This window comes from Pimephales promelas, chromosome 1 (genome assembly GCF_988280905.1).
Source record: "Pimephales promelas chromosome 1, fPimPro1.hap1.1, whole genome shotgun sequence".
NCBI lineage: Eukaryota > Metazoa > Chordata > Actinopteri > Cypriniformes > Leuciscidae > Pimephales > Pimephales promelas.
Window position 1 is genome coordinate 2218302 of NC_142769.1, and position 26877 is coordinate 2245178.

The 26877-nt window shown below is 35.8% G+C and overlaps 1 protein-coding gene across 3 annotated transcripts in view; it reads left to right on the forward strand.

Moving 5' to 3' along the window:
* The window catches only part of adamts7 (ADAM metallopeptidase with thrombospondin type 1 motif 7), a 73869-nt gene that overhangs the window by 11598 nt on the left and 35394 nt on the right, over positions 1-26877 (forward strand). For 2 of the 3 annotated variants that reach the window (XM_089134640.1, XM_089134692.1), the window contains exons 5-12: positions 5393-5476; positions 7321-7445; positions 7522-7671; positions 11074-11217; positions 17409-17553; positions 22450-22542; positions 22643-22788; positions 25462-25631. In XM_089134640.1, coding sequence (XP_088990766.1) covers positions 5393-5476; positions 7321-7445; positions 7522-7671; positions 11074-11217; positions 17409-17553; positions 22450-22542; positions 22643-22788; positions 25462-25631 — 1057 coding nt within the window. The remainder of the gene's footprint in view (positions 1-5392; positions 5477-7320; positions 7446-7521; positions 7672-11073; positions 11218-17408; positions 17554-22449; positions 22543-22642; positions 22789-25461; positions 25632-26877) is intronic. The other variant, XM_089134662.1, reaches the window with a different exon arrangement.

Genomic DNA, 26877 nt, shown 5'->3' on the forward strand with positions numbered 1-26877 from the left:
ATGAACCAAATGACTCGAAAAAAGATTCGTTCATTTCGTTCGTTGAATGAACAAAATGTCTCGAAAAAAGATTTGTTCATTTTGATGAACGAGTTCGAACAGGAGAGTCACGAACGCGCATCACAGAACAGAATCTCTTAGTGTTTTTAAATCATCAATTAAAACTTATTTGTTTAGGGTAGTTTTTACTTAATTGTTGAAAATTGTTATTATTATCATTAATCCTAAATTTCATAATGTTGTTTTTTTTTACGTTTTTCTGTCAGCAACTACTAATGCATTGTTTCTATATTTGTGAAGCGTTTTGAGATACTTTTTAAAGGCGCTATATAAAATAAAGTTTATTATTATTATTATAACAGAGCAAGGCGAGCATTTGAGCTTAAAACTTAAACTTTGTTATTTATTTATTAAATGAGCGATCGTTTCGCTTGATAAGACCCTTATTCATCGTCTGGAATCGTTTAAAGCCCTTTGAACAGTTTGCACTGAAACTGTCTTTTGGACCTTGAACCGTTTGGTCCCCATTGAAGTCCATTATATGGAGAAAATCCTGGAATGTTTTCATCAAAAACCTTAATTTCTTTTCGACTGAAGAAAGAAAGACATGGACATCTTGGATGACATGGGGGTGAGTAAATTATCAGCAAAAGTTTTTTTTAAAGTGAACTACTCCTTTAAGTCTGATGTGCTGTTTTAAACTACCCTCATTTCCTCCCTTTAGCTTTCCGCAACAATGTCCTTAAGTCAGCAGCACTTTAGTTTGGATCCGAGTCAGCTGACCATGTTACAGATCCAGTCTGTTATCCAAAATATACTCGCTATGCTTCGTCTGGCTTCTGATGTGTTTGAGCCCCTCAGGGAGGAAAAGTTTTCCATTCCAGACACTTGGTTGGTATTGAAGAACAAGAACCGTCTATAAATGGGAAACATTCCATCATCCGCGTCGGCTGAGGTTTATTTCTGGCATTATAAACTCATCGTTGCTGTATTTGAGTTGTTTTTATGTATTGTTGAAGAAGGTAATGATTCATAACCTCATTTTCAAGTAAAAAATGACTTCACCTTATGAAGTTTCGCTTACACTTTATTTTAATGTGTCATTGTTTTGTAAGTCCTGAGTAATATTAAGCAACTACATTTACTTACTATAGAGTTTGGTTGAGGGTTAATTGCATGTAATTATGCATAATTTACCATATTACTATGCAACAAGGACACTGTAACCTATCGGGTAACACTTTACTTGAAGGGGTGTTCATTAGACTGACATGACACCTTCATAACCATGACATGACATATGTCTTGAATATGAAGTAGGGTTTATGCATGTTTATGACAACTGTCATTAAGTGTTTTTCGCTCAATAATGACATTTTGAATGCAAATATGACATTGTTTGAGATGTCCTTGTCATTTTAATGTCACAACTTGACATTAAATGAAGTTAAACTGTCATGACATTGGCTGTGATGAGGCCATTATAACTGTGTCATGAAATTTTTCGTCTCCTCAACTTCAGTGGTACTAATTGAATTTGTCATTAAAAAGTTATAATGGCCTCATGACAGCCAATGTCAAAACCAACCACCTGACAGTTTAATGTAATATTAACCCATAAAGCTTCTTAAGTTTGTTAATTAATCTGCTATGTCATGTTTATGACAGGTTGTGTTGTCTTAGTAATGTCAAGGTGTCATAACAAAAACATCTCAAACAATGTCATATTTGCATTAAAAATGGCATAATTGAGTGAATGACACTTAATGACAGTTGTCACAAACATGCATAAAACTTAAAAATGTCATGATTATGAAGGTGTCATGTTAGTCTTATGCACACACCGAAGTTTCTTAGCAGATCCTCGTGTGTTTTCATGGATTTTGAACACTTTACATCACCAGCCCAGTTTGAGTTATTTTCAGTAGAATTTGATTTTAGCATGATCTAAGTGCAAGCATGACATTGCAAAATAATAATAATAATAATAAAAAGCATAGCACACACATGAAGGAAGCACTGAATGTTTGATCCGTTCTTTTGAGATTCTCTCGGGAAAAAGGGATTTTTCATCAACTGCAAAAAAAGAGCCCACCCCGAGTCTCTGTGATATTCAGGTCTCTAGATCGGCTCGGTCTCTCATTAAATATAAGTCCTAAAGAAGATGATGTGCTTTTTCATCCATCAGGCAAAAAGTGTGAGGGTAATTGCTAGGGCTGGTCAGCATATTGATAGCTATGTTTTTTTTTTATAAATGAAATAAGATGAGGCAATACCGTTTTATATCGAGGTAACATTTAACAAGAAGGTTCATTAGTTAAAGGAGTTTCAAAAGCACTTACTTTTGAAAAAACTTTTGCTGATAATTTACTCACCCCCATGTCATCCAAGATGTTCGTGTCTTTCTTTCTTCAGTCGAAAAGAAATTAAGGTTTTTGATGAAAACGTTCCAGGATTTTCTCCATATAATGGACTTCAATGGGAACCAAACGATTCAAGGTCCAAATGAGAGTTTCACTGCAAACTGTTCAAAGGGCTTTAAACGATTCCAGACGATGAATAAGGGTCTTATCAAGCGAAACGATCGATCATTATCGTTAAATAATCGTTTTATTTTAAATTTTTTCTCATATAGTAGCATAGCCTACATGATAATATTCACCGTAGGACAATCTTTTTCGACTCATTAATGCTAATACTTACAGTTTATCTATTTATAAAAGGTCCCTTTTTTGATTTATCTTAACCTGGCTAAATATATCTGCCAGTATATTTCATGCAAGCTGTAACGTTTGCACCCGAAACCTGTAAAATAAAAAGTTAAGCAGCCTTTCAGGGTGTCATTCACATGTCTGCGGAAGATTTCACCAAAGGACAGCACATAAAAGATGCCTCGTTGATTCACTGGAACATTTTGTAATGAGCCTCACCGAAGCAGAGAAAATGCCTCTCACATTTCAGACCGCATTTACCTCAAGGAGAGCTTTGATGTGAGAGCAGTTCAGTATCATTTCTACACCCTATTTAGGGGACTTCAGCTCCCCGGATTTCATCTAAACACCTGTGAAGATCTGTGATGACCTCAGCTGGCAGCGCCCTTATTAAAAGTCAGATTTCTCTTCACATTTTCTTGGCTTTCTCTCGCCTTTTCACTCATTAAAAATTGTTTTTGAACCAGAATGGATACACTGTTGCCTGAAGTTTACCGTATAAAATACGGTAGCAACATTTTAGGATTTACGGTAAAACCTAAAATGTTTTAACCTAACCCTAACGATCTGAAACGCAAGTATCTTTGTGGGTAGATCCCCGCGCTGTTGCTATTTTAACCGGCGGGATAAATGACTCTTGCACCCGACGCAAGTTTAAAAGGGGTTGGTCTGAAGTAGCTTCATTATTCATAGGTGTGGTTTGGGCATAACGGGAAACAAACCAATCAGAGCGTCATATCACATTCCTTTTAAGAGCGTGATGAACGAGGTGCGCTTGTTACATGGCGCAATACTATTATAATGGTGGATTTACCAGGCGTGCTTCAATCGGTTCACAGCCGTGGAGATCGATGTTCTCGTCAGGGCCGTAAACGAAAGAGAAATGACTTTGGGGATGGGACAAACACAGTCAAATTAGCTTCGGTTAAACATGCTTATAATAATTTGGGTAAATGTGTAAGCTTTATGCCTATTTTTCCCATCGTCATGGACACAACAATGATTTCCCTCCTGTTTTAATAGTTTTCCATATAATAATGTATCATTTGCATAAAGTAAATTGCATCTGAAAAAAAGAATCGTGATTTTAACGGTAAAAGACTGTAAAAATGCTACAGTACAAAACTGTTTATTGGTTAACAGAAAGTTTCCGTACTATGTACGGTAAATAACTGTGATATAATTTTACTGTAAAATACCGTTAAATTTACAGTTTTTGAAAGTGAAAAAGAACAACTCATTGTGTAATTTACAGTAAAAAAAAATGTAAATTTACATTCTCACAATTCCCTGTGTGACACTTCAACTTTGTGTTTTTGTTGAATTAACTATGGTTCCTTTTTTTTCTAATCAGTTTTATGTTACATTTAATGTTGTTAAATTATTGTTTATTGTAGTTTTTCTTATTTTATGTGTGTTACCATGATGGTGTTTAATGTTTGTGTGAGTGACACTGTGCGGCTTCTTTAAATATTAACCTTTTTATGGAAGACTACTTGTGATGAGCTTCGATTGCTCATGTGACTCTCATCGCTTTTGTGATGATTGTTGGTTGTATTACAATGGTACAAAACATAAACAATATTTTAAAAAGGTTGCTAAATCAACATTTTATCAGAAAATGAAATATGTTTATTACTGTAAATTTTAAGTTAAGTCAAACGTTCCTGCCGTATTTTTTAACGGTAAAGGTTTGGCAACCAGCTGCCATTTTTTTTACCGTAAAAATTACGTTTTTTTTTTTCAGTGTACCGTGTATGCGCGTCATTCACACTTTGTATTATGGCCAAGCATGCACGCTTAAAATAGCATCTGAATGTACGCGCAACGCCACCGACTTTAGACTTGTTTTTTTCTGGTCAGTGGCGCAATTGTTTTCTGGAACTGTAAAATAGCACTAGTGATTGTTTGCGCCGAAACACGCCTCCTTTTTGCGCCGACCCGCCCAAGGAGCGCAAGTTCATTCCCTAGTTTACCGATGTGCTTTGCGCGGATGCAAGAGAGGAATGATACATGCGTCAGTGTATAAAGTCATTTGCGCCGCGTGCAAGATAGGGACCTTAACTTAAAATTAACAGTAAAAAAATTTCATTGTCTGATTTAATAGTAATTTACTGACTTTTTGAATTACTAATTTTTGTTTGGTACTATTGTAATACACTGACAACCACCAATCACAGAGTCACATGATGCATCAAAGCTCATCACAAGCTGCTTTTCCGCAAGAAAGTTAATACACAGTGTCCTTCACACAAACACTAAAAGTCGTCATGGTAACACACATAAAACTTTTAAAAATGCATTAAACATTAATCGAACAAGATTAAATATTAAAAAGATTCACATGTACATACTTAATTAGAAACTCTGAAGACAGTTATTTCAACAAAAATACATCAAATGTGAAGTGTCGTGCAGGGAATTCGTAGGAATGTCAATTTCGTTTTTTTTTACTGTAAATTATACTTTTTCACTTCCAAAAACGGTCAATTTTACTGTAAAATTACATTAAATCACAGCTATTCACCGTACGGAAACTGTTAACGAATTAACAGTTTTTCACTGTTGCATTTTTACAGTATTTTTACCGTTAAAATCACGATAATTGTTTACAATGCAGATCACTGTAGTAGAAGGGTTGCAATGTTGCTCTTCACATGTGAGAGTGTTGTGTTTTATAGGTGGCAGGGTTGTTTCGGGATCCCAGCATCGGAAATGCCATCAACATTGCAGTCGTGCGTCTCATTCTGCTGGAAAAGGACGAGGTAAGCGAGATGACAAAGCAAACCCTTGCTCTAAAAATACATGCAGTCGTTCTGAATCATCTAAGGCACACGCACACATGGTTTTAGGAGGGACGACTGCGTTTAAATGCAGGAGTGAGTCACCTAATTCAAGGGTCGGACCATCTCTGATTTATGTCGGATATCACAGTTCCTCACTTTTCCCATTTGTGTCACCACGTTTGCTGCCTGATGGGTTAGATAAACTATAAATAATTGTATAAAATATTATTATTATTATGATAATGACAGGAGTCACTAGAGCCAGACCGATATATCGGCAGGCCGATATTATCGGCCGATATTAGGCATTTTCCAAACTATCGGTATCGGCAGTTATAATGGCTGATAAATGAATATTTCAACATTAAAATAAAAATGGATGAAACACGCTTGAAACATGTCATGAGTGTTGGAGTTGTATAGTTTGTCCACCAGAGGGCAATGTTCTGTTGCGACAATAAAAGAAAAAAGTTTCTTTTTAAAATGCATTTTCTTATTATTTTAGTTAAAACTTAACATAACTACAAATAACTAATGTTAGGGAAATCTGTTAATGTTTTGTTGCGCATTTCTGAAAAATAAAAATAAAAGAAATATCGGCCGATATATCGGATTTTAAAACCAACAAATATTTGTGTCCTTTATCGGTCGGGCTCTAGGAGTCACTCATGTAATGTGTTTATTGACATGTACAGCCATAGAAAGAGTTTTGATTTAAGGCTGCAAACAAAAAACATGAATAAATACCGCCCAAAATTTCTTCTGCCCAATGTAATATTAATATATTAACCCATCTGTTGAGAGAAACTACAGTGAACAAAGCAGGTTTGCTTGCTCCACATCTGGAGAACAGAGACACACATCTCTGATGAGATTTTAAATGCTTCATCTAGTTGTTCAGACTACGTACACACTATGCATGGTTGGGGTCATTCTCCTAGATGTGTGCATTAAAGATGTAGATGTTGTTTGCATAGAGCACATCAAATATGGTCAACAGAAGCACACCTTGACATGTGAGACGAACTTCACTGGTTCTTATGGAATAGCATTAGTGTCTCTTCAGAAGACTTCAAACTATGGTTTCGGCAAACATCGAGTCTTTGATCTATGTTGGTAATTGCAAATAGTTGGCTAACGATGCTTTTAGCAAATGCACTCCAGATTGGTTTTAAATGCCATGAGCTCAAATATGCCCTCTTCAAATGAACACACGAGAATCAATTTATAAATTAGCATAGGCTGTGAATGCCATAAACATAGAGAGTTTTTCCTTTAAATTAAGCTTTTTAAGGTTCCCATTTAAAGGGATACTCCACTTTTTTTGGAAATAGGCTCATTTTACCACTCCCCCAGAGTTAAACAGCTGAGGTTTACTGTTTTCGAATCCATTCAGCCGATTTTCTGATATTTTGAAGAATATCACTTACCAGACAGCTTCTGGTCTCATTGACTTCCATAGTATATTTTTTTCCTACTATGGAAGTCAATGAGACCAGAAACTATCTGGTAAGTGATATTCTTCTAAATATCAAAAAATCGGCTCAATGGATTCGGAAACGGTAAACCTCAGCTGTTTAACTCTGGGGGAGTTGTAAAATGAGCCTATTTCCAAAAAAAAAAAAAAGTGGAATATCCCTTTAATTTTAATTTATATGCATTGTGTTAACTTCCATTTTCACCTTCAAACTCTCATTCTACAACATGATATCTTTAATAAAAGCTGCCATTTTCTAATTGCTTTTACACAAATCCATGCAACTGTATTTCTTCTTTAAACTCATACTTACACACTGTAAGTATGTAACTTTATGCATTATCAGGAGGATTTGAAGATCAGCCATCATGCCGACCACAGCCTGAACAGCTTCTGTAAGTGGCAGAAAGGCATTAACATGAAGGACGACGACCATCCGGTCCATCATGACGTGGCTGTCCTGATCACAAGGTACATCTGGCCTAACTCTAATCAGCTTTACATTGCTTTACACACACAGTTTAATGCATCTTTGTCTGTGACGCAGGAAAGACATTTGTGCCGCCATCAATAAGCCCTGTGAGACGTTGGGTCTGTCTCATGTGGCTGGGATGTGTCAGCCTCACCGCAGCTGCAGTATTAATGAAGACACTGGCCTTCCTCTGGCGTTCACGGTTGCACATGAGCTCGGACACAAGTAAGTGCTGGAACACACATTATCTGTCAATCGGTTAATCTAAGAGTGATCTAAAGGAGTAGTTCACTTTAAAAAAAAAAAACGTTTGCTGATAATTCACTCGCCCCCATGTCATCCAAGATGTCCGTGTCTTTCTTTCTTCAGTCGAAAAGAAATTAAGGTTTTTGATAAAAACATTCCAGGATTTTTCTCCATATAATGGACTTCAATGGGGTCCAAACGGTTCAAGGTCCAAATGAGAGTTTCAGTGCAAACTGTTCAAAAGGCTTTAAATGATTTCAGACGATGAATAAGGGTCTTATCAAGCGAAACGATCGCTCATTTAACAAATAAATTAAAAACTTTAAGTTTTATAAGCTCAAATGCTCGCCTGTGATGAGCGTTCGTAACTCTCTTGTTCGAACTTGTTCATCAAAATGAACGAATCTTTTTTCGAGTCATTTCGTTCGTTGAATCAACCAAATGACTCAAATAAAGATTTGTTCGTTTTGATTTTGAACAGGAGAGGATGTGTGCTTATAAAATGTAAACTTTTGTATTTATTGTTGAAATGAGCGATGGTTTCACTTGATAAGACCCTTATTCATCGTCTGGAGTCGTTTAAAGCCCTTTCAACAGTTTGCAGTTTGCACTGAAACTCTCATTTGGACCTTGAACCGTTTGGTTCCCATTGAAGTCCATTATATGGAGAAAAATCCTGGAATGTTTTCATCAAAAACCTTAATTTCTTTTCGACTGAAGAAAGAAAGACGTGGACATCTTGGATGACATGGGGGTGAGTAAATTATCAGCAAAAGTATTTTTAAAGCTGAACTATAATTAAGTGCTGTAATCGGTGCGTCTACTAACACAGAAAACAAGAAAAGTGACAAACTAGCTCTATTTCTGTTAGCCTTTCACTGCAAGCATGTTAATTTCTGATTATTATCAACGTTGAAAATTTGGTCAAGATTTTGTGGAAACCGTGTTCAGAGTTCTTTAATGAATAGAAAGCCTAAAAGAACGGCATTTATTTGAAATTAAAAGTCTTTACTGTCATTTTTATCAGTTTAATGCATCCTTTCTGAATAAAAGTTAAAAAAAAAAACGGTAATGCCAATCAAATCTCTTCTTATTCATATTAACATTGAAGTGCTACCAATTACATTACAATATTGTTTTGCTATTGTACCTGCGTTTGTTTCCGTCGAAATTGCAGATGGTGATAATAGACAAGAAATGTATTTAGATGGAGTTTCTTTAGACATTTAGAAATCCTGCAGCCTGAACTACTGTAGGGAAACCGCACACACACACACACACACACACACACACACACACACACACACACTCATGTTTCGAAAGCAATACAGTCTCACTAAAACTAGACAGTGTTGCATATGTAAATTGCTCATTTTGCGTGTCTCCGAAAGCCAAGGTGTCCTTGATGAAACATGCATTAGTTCTGTGGCTTTAATAGTCCAGTAACACACACTTTACTGCAGGCAGTGTAAGGCTGAATATTCACTCGCTATATTCCTATACGAGAGACCAATTTCTTTCTGGTACCAATTACAGTTGCTGAATTTGAGCCAGCATGTCATTCAGATGTGTTTGATTTATTGTGTATCTTTCCCTTCAAGATTACATGAAATAGTTTTTAAGAGGTCAGTGTTTGTGCCAGACCATTATGTAAATGATGGCGGCCAGAAAATGACTTCTGAAGCCCAATGGATGGGATTTCTTTTGTTGTTTTCTCTTAAGAACGTGCTGTTAAATGGCATATTTGAGACTTGTGCTTCGACTTAGAGCTCATTTGATCTCGTGCCGTTTGTTCTGCGCACATGCCTTTTGAAAATGTTTGTGGTCACACACCACATAGAGATATAAACAATGATTTCATGATAAACAGTGAAGCACAGCAGGACTCAGTAACTGTGTTTCTAGACTACTATTGCAGTCTGTGTAATATACACTCTTAGAAGAAATGGTTCTATTTAGAACCAGAAATGGTTCCATCCCCCACTTCATATATGGAACTCCATTTTTTTTGGTAAAAGGTTCTATTGGCCAAGTGTGGAACCCCAGGGTTCTATATAGAACCATTTTTTGGTAAAAGGTTCTGTTGGCCAAGTATGGAACTCCAGGGTTCTATATAGAACCATTTTTGGTAAAAGGTTCTATTGGCCAAGTATGGAACCCCAGGGTTCTATATAGAACCATTTTTTGGTAAAAGGTTCTATTGGCCAAGTATGGAACCCCAGGGTTCTATATAGAACCATTTTTTGGTAAAAGGTTCTATTGGCCAAGTATGGAACTCCAGGGTTCTATATAGAACCATTTTTTGGGTAAAAGGTTCTATTGGCCAAGTATGGAACCCCAGGGTTCTATATTGAACCATTTTTTGGTAAAAGGTTCTATTGGCCAAGTGTGGAACCCCAGGGTTCTATATAGAACAATTTTTGGTAAAAGGTTCTATTGGCCAAGTATGGAACCCCGGGGTTCTATATAGAACCATTTTTTGGTAAAAGGTTCTATTGGCCAAGTATGGAACCCCAGGGTTCTATATAGAACCATTTTTTGGGTAAAAGGTTCTATTGGCCAAGTATGGAACTCCAGGGTTCTATATAGAACCATTTTTTGGGTAAAAGGTTCTATTGGCCAAGTATGGAACCCCAGGGTTCTATATAGAACCATTTTTTTGGTAAAAGGTTCTATTGGCCAAGTGTGGAACCCCAGGGTTCTATATAGAACCATTTTTTGGTAAAAGGTTCTGTTGGCCAAGTATGGAACTCCAGGGTTCTATATAGAACCATTTTTTTTGGAAAAGGTTCTATTGGCCAAGTGTGGAACCCCAGGGTTCTATATAGAACCATTGTTTTGGTAAAAGGTTCTATTGGCCAAGTATGGAACCCCAGGGTTCTATATAGAACCCAAAGGAACCCTTTTTTTAAGAGTGTATAGAACCTTTTAGGGGTTCCAAATACGTGGCACTCATAGAACCTTTTAAAGTACTATATAGAACCTTTTCTTCTAAGAGTGTATGGGAAAATGTGAATTTAATCAATGTAGTTTAAGAAATGCTCAAAACAAGCTTTAGCAACAGCATCTGTTACATTATTCACAGAAAATGATTTTCTTCGCATGCCCTCTGCATTTGTTTGAATAGTAATGCACTTATAATGCAAGTCTAGTGTATAAACCAGAACTCATGTCTGGAGAACCGGAATGTCCGGAGGGGGTATTTGTTTATAATGACCCTACAAGTTCGATTAAACCATCACAACTTTAAATATGAAGCAAGAACAATACTGTAAGCTTAGCACAGAAACAAAAAAAGCTCAAAGGAACATCGAAATCTGTTGTAAAGCCAGTCCATCTGTTCTCTCGCCTCTCACTGTCCAATCTGCTCTCACGCCACAGCTTTGGGATTCAGCACGACGGGAACGGCAACGACTGCGAGCCCATCGGGAAAAGGCCTTTCGTCATGTCTCCACAGCTCCTGTACGGCACCTCTCCGCCAAACTGGTCTCGCTGCAGTCGTCAGTACATCACACGCTTCCTCGAGTAAGTCAACAACCATGCCTCTCCTTTTTTTAACACAGCTCTTCTTACAGATATGAAAACCTTTTCACAATATTCTCATTTTGAATTTGGTGTTTTTATAAGCCGTAAGCCATAATAACCAAAATTATAACAAATAAAGGCTTGAAATATCTCACTTTGCATAATATATTAGTTTCACCTTTTAAGTTGAATTACTGAAATAAATGAACTTTTGCAATTTGCACCATATTCTCATTTTTCGAGTTTCACCTGTACTGTTAAAAAAAAAATGACAGAAAAATATTGTAAAAAGTTACAGTGAAAACATGTTAATTGGTTAACTTTGTTACCTTACCATATGGTGAAAACCTGTAAATGGTTTAACAGTCAAATTTTGTCAAATGTGTGGTATTTGAAATTTAATTTACTGTAAAAACATTCCCTGCATTACAAATCACACATGATTGCATGTTTTATAATGTACATTAGTGTTTTTTTGTTACATTTGATGATATTTAGTGCATTTTTTTAGTGTCAAGAGTGTGTCAACATCTATATATGCGTATTGACTGTGTTTTGTGAACAAGTCAATGCATTATTGTGGTACATTTTATTATTTGCTATGTTTTGGATTTGGTAGTTAAAGTAGGCATATGAACATTACACCACTTAATGAAATATATGGTTATAAGTTGTGAAATATAAATGCATCTTGTAAAAAATAGAAACATTGTCACAGTATTTTTTTTATTATTATTATGGAGAGAAGAAGGGACATGAAAGCATTCCTCCAAGTTGTGTAATGAATAACTATTGCATAAAATGGGCAGATGGCACAAATTGGAGTAATCGTTGTACCCTTTGATTTTTATACTTAATGGAGTTCATTGGAACGGCTTTATCAGTCTTTTACCCCCTCAACAAGCTGGCTCTGTCCTTCTTGACCTTTGCATGCATGCATGTGTGTGAATGAATGAGATTTCCCAAGAAGAAGGAGTCCGGCTGTGTTGATTCTTCTGTCTTCGTAACACTAGTTGTGTTGCCTGCCATATGGAGGACATTAGACAAGGCTTGCCTACTGCAGCTTGGCCTGAAATGAGGGGAAATGTTTAAAACATCTGCCAGTGCCCAAACACAGGATATGTTACAATATCTAGGCCAAACGGATACATCAGCAAATGAGAAATTAGGTTATCTTAATGCCTTTAAGTTTTGATTGCTCAGGCCTACCATTATATTAGTCGATCTGTGTGTTACTGTTACACTCTGATGATAGACGTTAGATCATTGTTTGGATATCTACAGTGGCACAAGATGTAAAAAAGGACTTTATTTCATCTTTCTAAGACATATTATTACCAGATATAGAGTAACAACTGATGTTTAAATGTGCATTAGTCTGAGTTACATTGCAAGTTATCATCATTTCTGGGCATATACTGTAAATAGCAACAACTGTGCCAAATTGTGATATTTATGTGAGCTCCATATTCTCAATATTTCATACGCAACTGAAAAAAAAGAGTTAATGGACACTTACAGTTTTTCTTGATTGTTTACTGTAAAAAAATCCTGTAAAAAGCGGTAAATATAATTTTTTTCTGGGCATATACTGTAAATAACAAAAACTTTTCCAAATTGTGTTATTTATGTGAGCTCCATATTCTCAAAATTTCATTTACGACAGAAAAAAAGAGTTTATGGACACTTACAGTTTTTCTTGATTGTTTACACACACTGTAAAGAACAAATCCTGTAAAAAACGGTAAATATAATTTTTTTCTGGGCATATACTCTAAATAGCAACAACTTTGCCAAATTGTGATATTTATGTGAGCTCCATATTCTCAATATTTCATATGCGACTGAAAAAAAAAGGGTTTATGGACCCTTACAGTTTTTCTCGATTGTTTACTGTAAAAAAAATCCTGTAAAAAGCGGTAAATATAATTTTTTTTGGGCATATACTGTAAATAACAACAACTGTGCCAAATTGTGTTATTTATGTGAGCTCCATATTCTCAATATTTCATACGCGACTGAAAAAAAAGAGTTAATGGACGGTTGTTTACATACACTGTAAAAAAAAATCCTGTAAAAAGCGGTAAACTACTGGCAGCTGTGGTTGGCAGCATCATCCTGTAACTATACGGTGCGTTACTCTTTTTGTGTTAGAGCATATAGCTGTTAAATGAAAGTTTTCTACTGTAGCTAACAATACGGTATTTAGCTGTTGATTTCAAAAACAGTAACACACCATATTTTTACCGTATGATGCTGGAAACCACAGCCGCCAGTATAGTTTACTGCTTTTTTTACAGGATAATTTTTCCTCACACTCTCAGAACTCTACACACAAATCAAAAAACACACACACAATTGGCAAAAACCCATCAATTTTCCTGCAAAATGAAACTTTACATTCAAAACAATGTTATTTATTCTCAAAATGGTACGGTATTTTGTTTTCAAATGACACACAAACCACCATATGAATAGACAATTATAAGAACCACACTGTAAAAATACATATTCTTTATCTAATCAATAGAATTGTGGCAACAGATTACAAGCAATATTATTAATTAAATTTAACAAATTAGAATTGAGTAATAATTAATCAAATTATTCCTTAAAAGTTAACCATTTAAAATGAGTAAAGTTTACGCCAAAAAATATAACAAAAATATCTCACTAACAGACAGATGTTAAAGATTAATTAAGAACTATTTATTTTTGTTAACAAGCAGAATCACTGAAGGAGAAAACCGTAATTTTAAAACAAACACTGATCACCATAATGGTGACTTAAATATGTTTTTTTTTTTTTGGTTGTTGTAAGTTTTACTCATTTTAATTGGTTAACTTTTAAGGAATTGATTTGGATTTGTTTAATTATTACTCAATTATAATTTGTTAAATTTAATTAATAATATTGCTTGTAATCTGTTGCCACAATTTTTTTTTATTAGATGAAGCATATTCATTTTTACAGTTCTTCTCCATTCATCATAATGACTTAGGCCTCTTTTTGACAGTACATACATAAGTGTGTTAAAATATTTGAGTAAATATTTGTAAATAGTAAATAGTAAATATTTGGTAAAATATTTTAGAATATTGTTTTTATACCCAGAACACACATACATGGTAACAAATACATTTTATTTTTCCCTCAAAAACAATGTACATCCCAACGAACACACAGTCGCACATACAGTGGTCTACATACAAAACAACAGAAAAAATGTACTGCATGCATTTAAAAATAAATAAATACGCTGCATCCTCTCCTCTGTTTCGTATTAAAGCTCTGATTGCTAATTTGTAAAACTGTGTGACGGGTGTTTGCCCATGTGACGAGTAAGTGTGTGCATATCTGAATGGTGCATGAAAATCGTGCCAGATAATTGTGTGTAGTGTTTTGAAAAAAGTGTGTTTCAGAGTGTAAAGCAGGAATTGTGCTTGTAGTTTAGCAGAATTGGTTCAGGGGGTTGTGCATGAGTTACATGTTGTGGTCATTGTGTGTAAACAATTAATTTCCCATGATATCATTTCCTGTGTTCGATTCAGTAAATTCATCCTCTTGTCGTTCCAGTTCAAATCTCTGTTAGTCTCTTTCTTTTAATGTCTTTTTTGTGTGTATTGTAAAGCCCTGTGAACGATATTAATGTAATTTACACACTGTGCTGGTTGTTTTTTTGAATAGGGACTGTGTTGCAGAGAATTTGAGGGAAGGACCATGTGGTTTGGGAGGCTTACAGACAGATGTGTCCCGAAGGAACCTCTCTTTGTTCAGTCTTTACTCAATTGTGTGCTTATAAAAGGAGATTGGCAGCACCATGTATCCAATTACCCGATGTGTCAGTTCCAGCTGTTGTGTGTGTGAGTTTTAGTACAAAAACTTAATTAAAGGGATAGTTCACTTTGAAATTATTTTTTGGTATGTTTTAGCTTACCTCAAGGGCATCCAAGATGTAGGTGTCTTTGTTTCCACAGTAGTTTCAATTTTGATATTTTTAGGTCAAACCGTTCTTGTCTTGCACAGAGAAGTCCAAATTAAACATTTTAATGGCTCGTAAATGTAAGGACACATTGATGGCCTTAGACCCGAAACGAGCGGTTTGTGTGAGAAAACGAACGGTATTTATATAGTTTTGACCGAAGCGCCGCTCCCTCAGATCAGTTGGACGTGGCTGTGGTTACAAGAGGTAAAAACTATATAAATACTGTTTGTTTTCTCACACAAACCGCTCGTTTCGAGTATTAGGCCATCAATGTGTACTTACATTTACGAGTTATTAAATCATGTTTAATTTGGTCTTCTCTGTGCATGCTCTTTGAGGTGGTGACCATAGACCTCCATTATATGACTGATAAACGAACGGTTTGACCTAAAAATATCAAAATTGAAAATACTGTGGAAACAAAGACACCTACATCTTGGATGCCCTTGAGGTAAGATAAAACATTTCAAAAATTAATTTCAAAGTCAACTATCCCTTTAAAGGATGACACGCTGTCCTCTTTGACTTGAAGAGTTTTGTTTTTGTAGAAACTGAATTAAATTTTTTATTGCTGGAAGGTTTTCTATATAGTTGAGCTGGTTTTTCTTGTACATTGTAAAATAGGATCTGGCAAAAATATAACTAAAGTAAAATTTAGTGTCCGCAATGGGAATATTTTTTTTGGTGAGCATTTTCTTCAAGTTTTGAGGGCTTATGTAATATTTTCAGGCACTCGATCTCATTCACTGCGAGTGTAATCTTTGCAGGACTGTGATATGAAGAGTGTGATGTGAACTGTGTGAAATTGAATAGCAAATAACAGGCATAATACCAGTATACACATGACTATCTATGGGTTCAATATGCGTCACATGACTAAACTAACATCATTGTTTTCAATACCTCCGTTTTCCCAGTCCAACAGTTTTAAAATGTATTTGGAGAGCGTTTTCGAAAAGCTTAATTTTCCGTGACACCGTCTCAGTGTGGACACAAGGCCAAAACGGAGAGAAAAAGATGTTTTCAAACAAAAATGTATTAGTGTGGACGATTCAAGTCAGCTTATATAGCGCTTTTACAATACTGATCGTTTCGAAGCAGCTTTACAGAGATAATAATGCGACAATGTTTGTTTCTAGAAGAAAATAGTGTCGTAGTCCAGCTCAACGATGGTTCATTTTTGGTGTAAAAAGGTAATTTAGTTAATTTTTATATACAGCCGCTCTGGAGAAAACAGTGATATTATCGTCCAGCTCAGTTCAGTTCTCATATAATGGTGTCAATGCTGAGAGATCAATAATATCGTTGAATATTACATGTCCGCAACTAAGCAAACCAAAAAAGCCAGTAACACTTTACAATACGGGTGCACTAATATGCATTAATTCATTCTTTAACTAATGCACAGATAATCATGAGTTAATGTATAACACATGAAGAACTAAACCATTAATTAATGATTACTGCATCAGCCACGTCTATATGATTAATAGATTAAGTAATACATTAATTGCTATTAATTCAACGTGCCATTGTGTATTAATTCCTTAATAACATATTTTCTTAACTAATAGTGTAAATTAATGTGTTGATTACCACAATTAGTCAAAGTTATGCACTTCAATTTCCAGTTGTCTGCTTTAATTAATCATTAGCTAATGATTTGCAAAGGTATCATTATGTTATGACTTTACTTGTGGGGGCACGTCATTATTAACTATTCATTTAGTAATTGTAGTAATTTGCACATGAATTTGCACTAACAATGAAGTAATTAATCATGTATTAATGCATATTAGTGTACCTGTCATATTATCTGGAAGTTGAAATACAAGGCTTTGGCTCATTCTGGTAATTAACATATTAATTAATACTATTAGTTTAACAAATGTATTATTATGGAATTAATCCACAATGACATATTTAATTAAGAACAATTCATGTATGAACTAATACAATTAGTTCCTAATGTGGTAATCATTAATGAATAGCTTAAATAATCATTAATTCAGTATTATCTGTGCATTAGTTAAGCATGAATTAATGCACCCGTATTGTAAAGTCTTACAAAAAAGCCTTTTCCGAGTTATCTGGACTTCTGGATTTGTGTTTTTAGATCGAAGCTGCTGTTCAGTTATGATAACGTAACATTGGAAGTTATGAAAGTGCTGACGTGAGAATGTGTTTGTGTGTTGTTCTCCACAGTCGAGGCTGGGGCTGGTGTCTGGATGATCCTCCCGTCAGAAACGAGCTGTCGAAGCGTTCGTCTCCCGCCGGCATCCTGTACAGCGCCGCTCACCAGTGCAAGCTCCAGTACGGGTCAAACTCACTGCTCTGTGACGACGTAGACGTAAGATCTTCCCCTTAAACCCACGGATACCTCCCATTCCCCCTGCAGACACACGTGTGATGCCAAACTACTGAGGAAAATGGGTCAGAGGTGTAGAGAAGTGTCTTAAATGATCTGTTTATGAAGTGCGGATGGAGCGAGACGTTTTCTGCTGGGAACTGTCAAAAAAAAAGTAGGCTATAATGTAGGTTACATTATAGCCTACTTTTTTTTTTTTTTACAGTTCCCAGCAGAAAAAGTATATTAGCGCTTCTTCTTACAGTTTTTCAACACAATTTTGCAAACTAGTCTGGTTTTATCAAAATACTTTTACTTTTGTTTGTTCGGTCCAGTGTGTTCATGCTTTTACTCGCGTCTGATCTCAAGAAGAAATGAATTTACACATAGATATCTATATAAAGGCTAGATATGTCGTCCACGCTGCTGGCCAATGGAGGTCGACGTCTGCACCTGGCGGCCATCTTGTCACAGGCAGCTGGCTCACTCGTAACATCGTGTTAATGGTACATGTATTATTAAAATAACCATAACTTGCTCAATTTTCTACCGATTTTCAAACGGTTTGGTTTGTTATAATCGTCAGAGATGTAGTTATGACACTGCATACTTATGAATAATAAGTGTATAAATAAATAATCATCCAGATAATTATAGCCACGTTAATAACGTTTGTAAGAAACCAAAGCGTTTGTAAATCCGTCAAGAGTATTTGTGTTCGTGCTGACCACTCATCTTGTGACAAGATGGCCGCCGGTGATGACGATAGAAACTCTGCCTTAAGACATCGAGCCTTTATATAGATATCTATGGATTTACATGTATTACATCATCACCTATTACATCATCACCAGGGACCAATGGGAGTTCAGAGGCGTTTCCCAGCCGGTTTAGTTATAAATATTTTTCTGGAGAGTTCGCTTTGGCAAGCTGTTTCGAACTACTAAATCAACATTACGTTGGCCTGATATTGACGTCACACTAAATAATTCTTTAATTTGGCTTGACTGTGAAGCCAGAGTTCAGGTCATGTAGTTTCTTTCGTCCATGTAACAGAACAGACACACAACAAATGTCTTGTCTGCTGGGATGCTGTTCTGAATCGGATCTCTTTAGGAAACGTTCTCATAAGCACGTCGTGTATTTCCAGGCCCATGGGCTTCTCAAATGTTCTCACTGTTATATTGTGAACCTTTTCTAGTTCAAGTGTCTGGAAGGGCATAGACCACACACACACTTTTCCATCACAGAGGAAGTCTCCGTTACTTACATCAGTACCATCTGATTCCCAGCTGTTTTAGTGGGAAACAAAAGCACACTTTGTGGCCGGGTCTTGGGTGCTGTTGCTGTTTAACCAGCGGGATAGCTTCATTATTCATAGGTGTGGTTTGGGCATAACGGGAAACAAACCAATCAGAGCGTCATATCACATTGATGAACAAGGTGCGCTTGTTCCATGGCGCAATTCTATTATAACGGCCCGTTTACACATACAAAGGTAAACTTTTGTCCATTTTAGGTGCTATTATGTACATTTCAGGTGCTAATATGTACATTTTAGGTGCTACTATGTCAATTTCAGGAGCTAATTATGTCCATTTTAGGTGCTAATATGTACATTTCAGGAGCTAATTATGTTCATTTTAGGTCCTAAGAAGTACATTTTAGGTGCTAATAAGTACATTTTAGGTCCTAATATTTACATTTTAGGTGCTAATATGTACATTTTAGGTGTTCATATGTACATTTTTGGTGTTAATATGTAAATTTTAGGTGCTAATATGTACATTTTAAGTGTTAATATGTCCATTTTAGGTGCTAATATGTCCATTTTAGGTCCTAATAAGTACATTTTAGGTGCTAATATGTACATTTTAGGTCCTAATAAGTACATTTTAGGTGCTAATATGTAAATTTCAGGAGCTAATTATGTCCATTTTAGGTGCTAATATGTACATTTCAGGTGCTAATATGTACATTTTAGGTGCTAATATGTACATTTTAGGTGCTAATATTTACATTTTAGGTGCTAACATGTACATTTTAGGTGCTAATGTACTACTAAGGTACCAATATGCAGCCTTTGGGTACAAAAGTGTACCTTTTGAAAAGTTACAGCCCCAGTGACAGCTTTTGTACCTTTTTTTCTGAGAGTGTACCTGACGTCCTTTTGATCGATGTTCTCGTCAGGGCCGTAAACGAAAGAGAAATGACTTTGGGGATGGGACAAACACAGTCAAATTAGCTTTGGTTAAACATGCTTATAATAATTTGGGTAAATGTGTAAGCTTTATGCCTATTTTTCCCATCGTCATGGACACAACAATGATTTCCCTCCTGTTTTAATAGTTTTCCTTTTGCTCTGCAAAAGTAAAATGCATCTGTGTAGATGAGAGAATCATCTACAGTGAATGCGCGTTGTTCACTCTGTATTATGGCCAAGCATGCGCGCTTAAAATAGCATCTGAATGTACGCGCAACGCCACCGACTTTAGACTTTTTTTTTTCTGGTCAGTGGCGCAATTGTTTTCTGGAACTGTAAAATAGCACCAGGGATTGTTTGCGCCGAAACACGCCTCCTTTTTGCACCGACCCGCCCAGGGAGCGCAAATTCATTCCCTAGTTTACCGATGTGCGTCTGTGGAGGGAAAAGTCAAAATAGGAATGATACATGCGTCAGTGTATTTGCACCGGGTGCAAGATAGAGCTCTTTACCTTGAATATTTCTCACCTATAGTAAGCTAGCTGAACAATACGGGGGAAAACAGCGTATCTGGTTTGAATGGCGTCCTGCAGAATTAATATAGGGAAAAGGGCATCAGATTGCTGGGTTGTGTGTCGGTCATGTATGTCAAGTCGCATCAGCGATGTTTTCTGCTTTCTGCTGTTGACAGATACTAGCCATCGCTCCAATTACTGTCCAAATGTCACAGACACAGCAGAGGAGTTGCCACTCGCTCCTTCGGACACAGATAAAGCCAGACTTCAGCTTCCTTATCAGGGCTGTTACAGTTCAAGCAGTGAAACAGAGGAAATTGCAGAGGTTAAGAAATGCAATTAATGTTTGTGTTTGGTACACAAGATTTGCCATTTCGTAAAAGTCTTGAGAATATTAATGCTCTTATAGATATTAACAGGACACAAATCCACCATCTCAGATTTACTGTATGCCCTGACATAATTGAGTGTCATAAGAATTTAAAGACTTAAAGGAGTAGTTCACTTTAAAAAAAAACTTTTGCTGATAATTTACTCGCCCCCAATGTCATCCAAGATGTCCATGTCTTTCTTTCTTTAGTCGAAAAGAATGTTTTCCAGGATTTTTCTCCATATAATGGACTTCAATGGGAAGCAAACAGTTCAAGGTCCAAAAGACAGTTTCACTGCAAACTGTTCAAAGGGCTTTAAACGATTCCAGACGATTAATAAGGGTCTTATCAATCGAAACGATCGCTCATTTAAAAAAAAAAACCCAAAGTTTAAGTTTTATAAGCTCAAATGCTCGCCTTGCTCGTGACTCTCCTGTTCGAACTCGTTCATCAAAATGAACGAATCTTTTTCGGAGTCAATTTGTTCATTTCGTTCGTTGAGCCATTTGTGTGTATAAAACTTAAACTTTGTTATCTATTTTTCGAATGAGCGATCGTTTCGCTTGATAAGACCCTTATTCATCGTCTGTAATCGTTTAAAACCCTTTGAACAGTTTGCACTGAAACTGTCTTTTGGACCTTGAACCGTTTGGTTCCCATTAAAGTCCATTATATGGAGAAAATCCTGGAATGTTTTCATCAAAAACCTTAATTTCTTTTCGACTGAAGAATGAAAGACACGGACATCTTGGATGACATGGGGGTGAGTAAATTATCAGCAAAAGTTTGGGGGTTTTTTTTATATTGAACTATTCCTTGAAGTGTGGTCTTATTTTAAACATGACCCTTGGAAACCTTGGTTGTTGAATTTAAAAAAAAAGGTTAAAAAGTGAAATAACAAAAGGTTTAAGTTAATAAATAATTTAGTATATAAAATATATATTTTAAAATGCTAGAAAATCAAAGCCATACATTTAAACAAGTCGTGTTCCAAATTTGAGGTTGATATCTCAAGAAATTTTGTTTGGGTGCAGTACCTCATTTTCCCCATTAGATGCTAATATAAACTTATTATTTTTTAAAAACGTTAGGTTAATTTCTTAAATAACATTTATGAAGAACATGACGGCCATATTCCAGGATGATATGTCAAAGGCTCAAACTGTGAAAGAATGGTTGTGAGGAGTCATTTCCACACATGAATCGGCTCCTTAAACTCATTGAACGTCTTTGCACTCTTAGAAGAAATGGTTCTATTTTGAACCAGAAATGGTTCCATCCCCCACTTCATATTTGGAACTCCAAAATGGTTCTATATAGAACCATTTTTTTTGGTAAAAGGTTCTATTGGCCAAGTACGGAACCCCAGGGTTCTATATATTTTTGAAGAGTGATTAAGAACCTTTTAGGGGTTCCAAATACATATCGCTGATAGAACTTTTAAGGTTCCATATAGAACCTTTTCTTCTAAGAGTGTGGGATGTTCTACGCTAAAGTTATTACCGGTAGCATATGCCCGTGTGGTTGATGTCCAGCGAACCAGAAATACATAATCATGTTTCTCTTGGTCCCCTTTTTTTTTAAAATGGCGGGTGCTGGAGTTTCACGTGCCTTCGGCCAATCAGCGAACACTAACGTCACGGATAGTTCCTATAGCGCTGGTTTAGACCGACTCTGAAGTAGCAGCTAAATTAGTTCCTCCAAAAGAGCTAAAATCGATCCTCATCCGGGTACTTCATTCCTATTGAGAAAGCCCCAATAATCTAATATTATAAATGATTGAAACCCTTGAAATGACTGCCCCCTGCAGAACATGTGCAGCACCCTGTGGTGTACGGTGGGCTCGACCTGTCACTCCAGGCTGGACGGGGCCGTGGATGGGACCAAGTGTGGAGAGGACAAGGCAAGCCGGGGTTTTCATTTCCCTGCATGCCGTTCACCTGCGAGTTCTCCTTCCCAGTTCCTTGTACTCTGACTAACTGAAGATCTTTTGTTTTCGTCAGTGGTGTTTTGACGGTGAGTGTGTGGTGGCGGGCTCCCAGCCTGAAAGCGTGAATGGAGGCTGGGATTCGTGGAGCGACTGGTCCGAGTGCACCAGGACCTGCGGCACGGGCGTTCAGAATGCCCAGAGGGACTGTGCCAACCCAGTGTGAGTGTCCTGGTTTCCTCTGTTTCCAGTTTCAGAAGAAGAAAACACACACATTTGTTTCCATAGGCGTAATGGGTTTTATGCTGTCCAAACTGTATATACACTTACCCTACCCCTAAACCTGCCACACACACACACACACAGTAAACCGACCCCTACACCTGCCCATCACAAACAGTGAGTTTCCTAGTTTCCTGTTTCAGAAAAAAAAAGAAAGAAAATATGACACACATACAAAAGCACGTGCGAGTGGGAGTAGCTATTTTTATCATCGATTGTATGAGAGAAGGCCAGCATGTTTATGGTTGACAGGGAAATGATATTTAGTGTTTGAGTGTGTGTTTATTTTGCAAGCCTTTATATATAATGCATTATAAACATATTTTAATGCATTGTCCTTCTCACATGTAGTTACAATAGTAATTACACATAATTACACATAATTATATGCAACTAACCCTAAACCACACCATTATCCTTACTGTTATAAATGTATAATTACACTGTAACAAGAACGCCATCAAATAAAGGGTTACAGAAAAAAAAAATAATAACAAAGTTTAAGTTGTATAAGCTCAAATGCTCGCCTTGCTCTGTTCTGGAATGCGCGTTCGTGACTCTCCTGTTCGAACTCGTTCATCAATATGAACGAATCTTTTTCTGAGTCAATTCGTTCATTTCGTTCGTTGAGCCATTTGAGCTTATAAAACTTAAACTTTGTTATTTATTTTTCGAATGATCGATCGTTTCGCTTGATAAGACCCTTATTCATCGTCTGGAATCGTTTAAAGCCCTTTGAACAGTTTGCACTGAAACTGTCTTTTGGACCTTGAACCGTTTGGTTCCCATTGAAGTCCATTATATGGAGAAAATCCTGGAATGTTTTCATCAAAAACCTTAATTTCTTTTCGACTGAAGAATGAAAGACATGGACATCTTGGATGACACCTTATCCCTTTAAGTGTGGTCTTATTTTAAATATGACCCTTGGAATCCTTGGTTGTTGAAGTAAAAAAAAAGGTTAAAAAGTGAAATAACAAAAGGTTTAAGTTTATTACTTACTGTTATAAATGTATAATTACACTGTAACAAGAACGCCATCAAATAAAGGGTTGCAGTCGAATTATTCATTTAAGTGCAGAGTAATAATCAACTAGGATTAGGTTTAGTTGCATGTATTTATGCATAATATATAGTTATTATTACTAACTACACATAACATGTAACAAAGATACCGGTTACCGTTTTTTTCAAAGGTATCTTTGTTACTGAGTAATATTACTGTAATTAACTACATGTACTGTACTTACTATAGGGTTAGGTTTGGGTTTTTTGGTAATTATGCACAATTGTAGTTATTATTATTACTATAGCAACTACATGTAACAATGACACTGTAACAATAAAGTGGTAAGCCCAATAATGCATTGTATTGTCTCCACAGCTATAATACATAACAGTACTTATGTCATGCCTTTAAAGTATAATGCATGACAAACAACCAATTTTAGATGTAACAAGGAATCTGCAATTAATATAATGCATTTTACTGTTGGTTACAAATGTATAATGCATTATGAATATCATCATTTTATACATACATATTGATCATGTATAACCTCCGTCATCCTCAATGGCTTTTATGTGTCTCTGTGGTTCTGATGATGAGAAATCGTGAATACATTCAATATTGGAGAGCATTGCTAGACTAATAAAACAAGTCACTGTCTCTGGTCCACATGTTCAGAGTTTGTGAAGTATAATGATTTCAATGTATTTGGCTTGCTATTCTCTATTCTGGCAGATGGTTTGCACTCGAAGCAAGTTTTTAAAGATGGAAACAGATTGTGGCCTACATGTGAATGCATCTCTAAGATGTTGTAATTGATGGAAAGCATGTGCAACATCTGCATCATATTTCAGAAGAACTTTTCAAGGATGTGGGAAAAAGATAACAACAATTATCTTCCATTTAAGAGAAAAAAAAATTACATTTTGATTTGATGTTAAGATCATTTCTCCTGTCCCTGTTTAATGTGCATCTATGAATTAAGCTTTTAGATGTTTGTTTGAGACGCCTACCATTATGTGACAAAAATGCACAAAAATAACATCTTCTGTTTCATAGAAAAGTAAAATATTTTAGTTCAACTATTCCTTTGAACAACCACCCAGAACACAGACATGCAATCATGCTAGGGAGTTTTGCACGGGCACCTTTCATATTGCATTCAGATAAATACGCAATTTTATTTGCGTTTAGAGCCAATGGCTGCTTTGACAAGGTGATCTAGACATTTTATACCAATTTCAAGCTCTTTGACTAGCCTATATGTGTCTTTTCAGCCAGGTCTCATCCCAAGGCGTCATATACTGATGCTTTTGACATGTCATCTACATCCAACACCAGCACATGGCACCCTTTAGGGCCAGAAGGCGCCTCCTAGTGGTCTAACCCTAACACTACCCCAGACCTAAACCTACCCATAACCGAACAAAGCTCTGTGCGTTTGTTAAAGGGTGCTATGTGCCCTGGATTTTAGACGAAATTTTAAAAGCGTCACTATATGACGCCCTAGGATGAGAATGCGTCTTTTTTGTGAATATTTCTACAAATAACAAGCGATTTTGAATGACCTAATGACGTTTTGAATGTTTCATGCTTTTTTTTAGACCCAAATATGGCGGTAAATACTGTCTGGGAGAACGGCGCAGATATCGGACCTGTAACCGTGAACCCTGCCCTGTGGACCAGCCCAGCTTCAGATACATTCAGTGCACCCGCTTTAACACAGTCCCTTATAAGGGGAAGTTTTATAAATGGACGCATGTGAATAACAGAGGTAAGCATTATGCCACTGCGTACACACTAAAAATGATGTGTTGGATTTATTTAAAATATATACGCGCCATTTTTGCATTATACTTTTTAAGTAATCCCGACTTGGAATCATTTTACTTAAAATTAACAAGAAAACCTTTGTTATATGTACTTAAATATTTGAGTTCACGCAACATTCTTTACTTAAAAATATATGCATCGCGTTACATAAATATTTCAGTTCATGCAACATTCTTTACTTAAAAATATATGAATCGCGTTACATAAATATTTGAGTTCACGTAACATTATTTACTTAAAAATATATGCATCGTGTTACATAAATATTTGAGTTCACGTAACATTATTTACTTAAAAATATATGCATCACGTTACATAAATATTTGAGTTTGTGTAACATTCTTTACTTAAAAATATATGCATCACGCTACATAAATATTTGAGTTCACGCAACATTCTTTACTTAAAAATATAGGCATCACGTTACATAAATATTTGAGTTCACGTAACATTCTTTACTTAAATATATATGCATCACGTTACATAAATATTTGAGTTCGTGTAACATTCTTTACTTAAAAATATATGCATCGCGCTACATAAATATTTGAGTTCACGCAACATTCTTTACTTAAAAATATATGCATCGTGTTACATAAATATTTGACTTTGTGTAACATTCTTTACTTAAAAATATATGCATCGTGTTACATAAATATTTGAGTTCACGTAACATTCTTTACTTAAAAATATATGCATCACGTTACATAAATATTTGAGTTCGTGTAACATTCTTTACTTAAAAATATAGGCATCACGTTACATAAATATTTGAGTTCACGCAACATTCTTTACTTAAAAATATATGCATCACGTTACATAAATATTGGAGTTCGTGTAACATTCTTTACTTAAAAATATAGGCATCACGTTACATAAATATTTGAGTTCACACAACATTCTTTACTTAAAAATATATGCATCGCGTTACATAAATATTTGAGTTCATGCAACATTTTTTACTTAAAAATATATGCATCGCACTACATAAATATTTGAGTTCACGTAACATTATTTACTTAAAAATATAGGCATCACGTTACATAAATATTTGAGTTCACACAACATTCTTTACTTAAAAATATATGCATCGCACTACATAAATATTTGAGTTCACGTAACATTATTTACTTAAAAATATATGCATCGCGCTACATAAATATTTGAGTCTACGCAACATTCTTTAC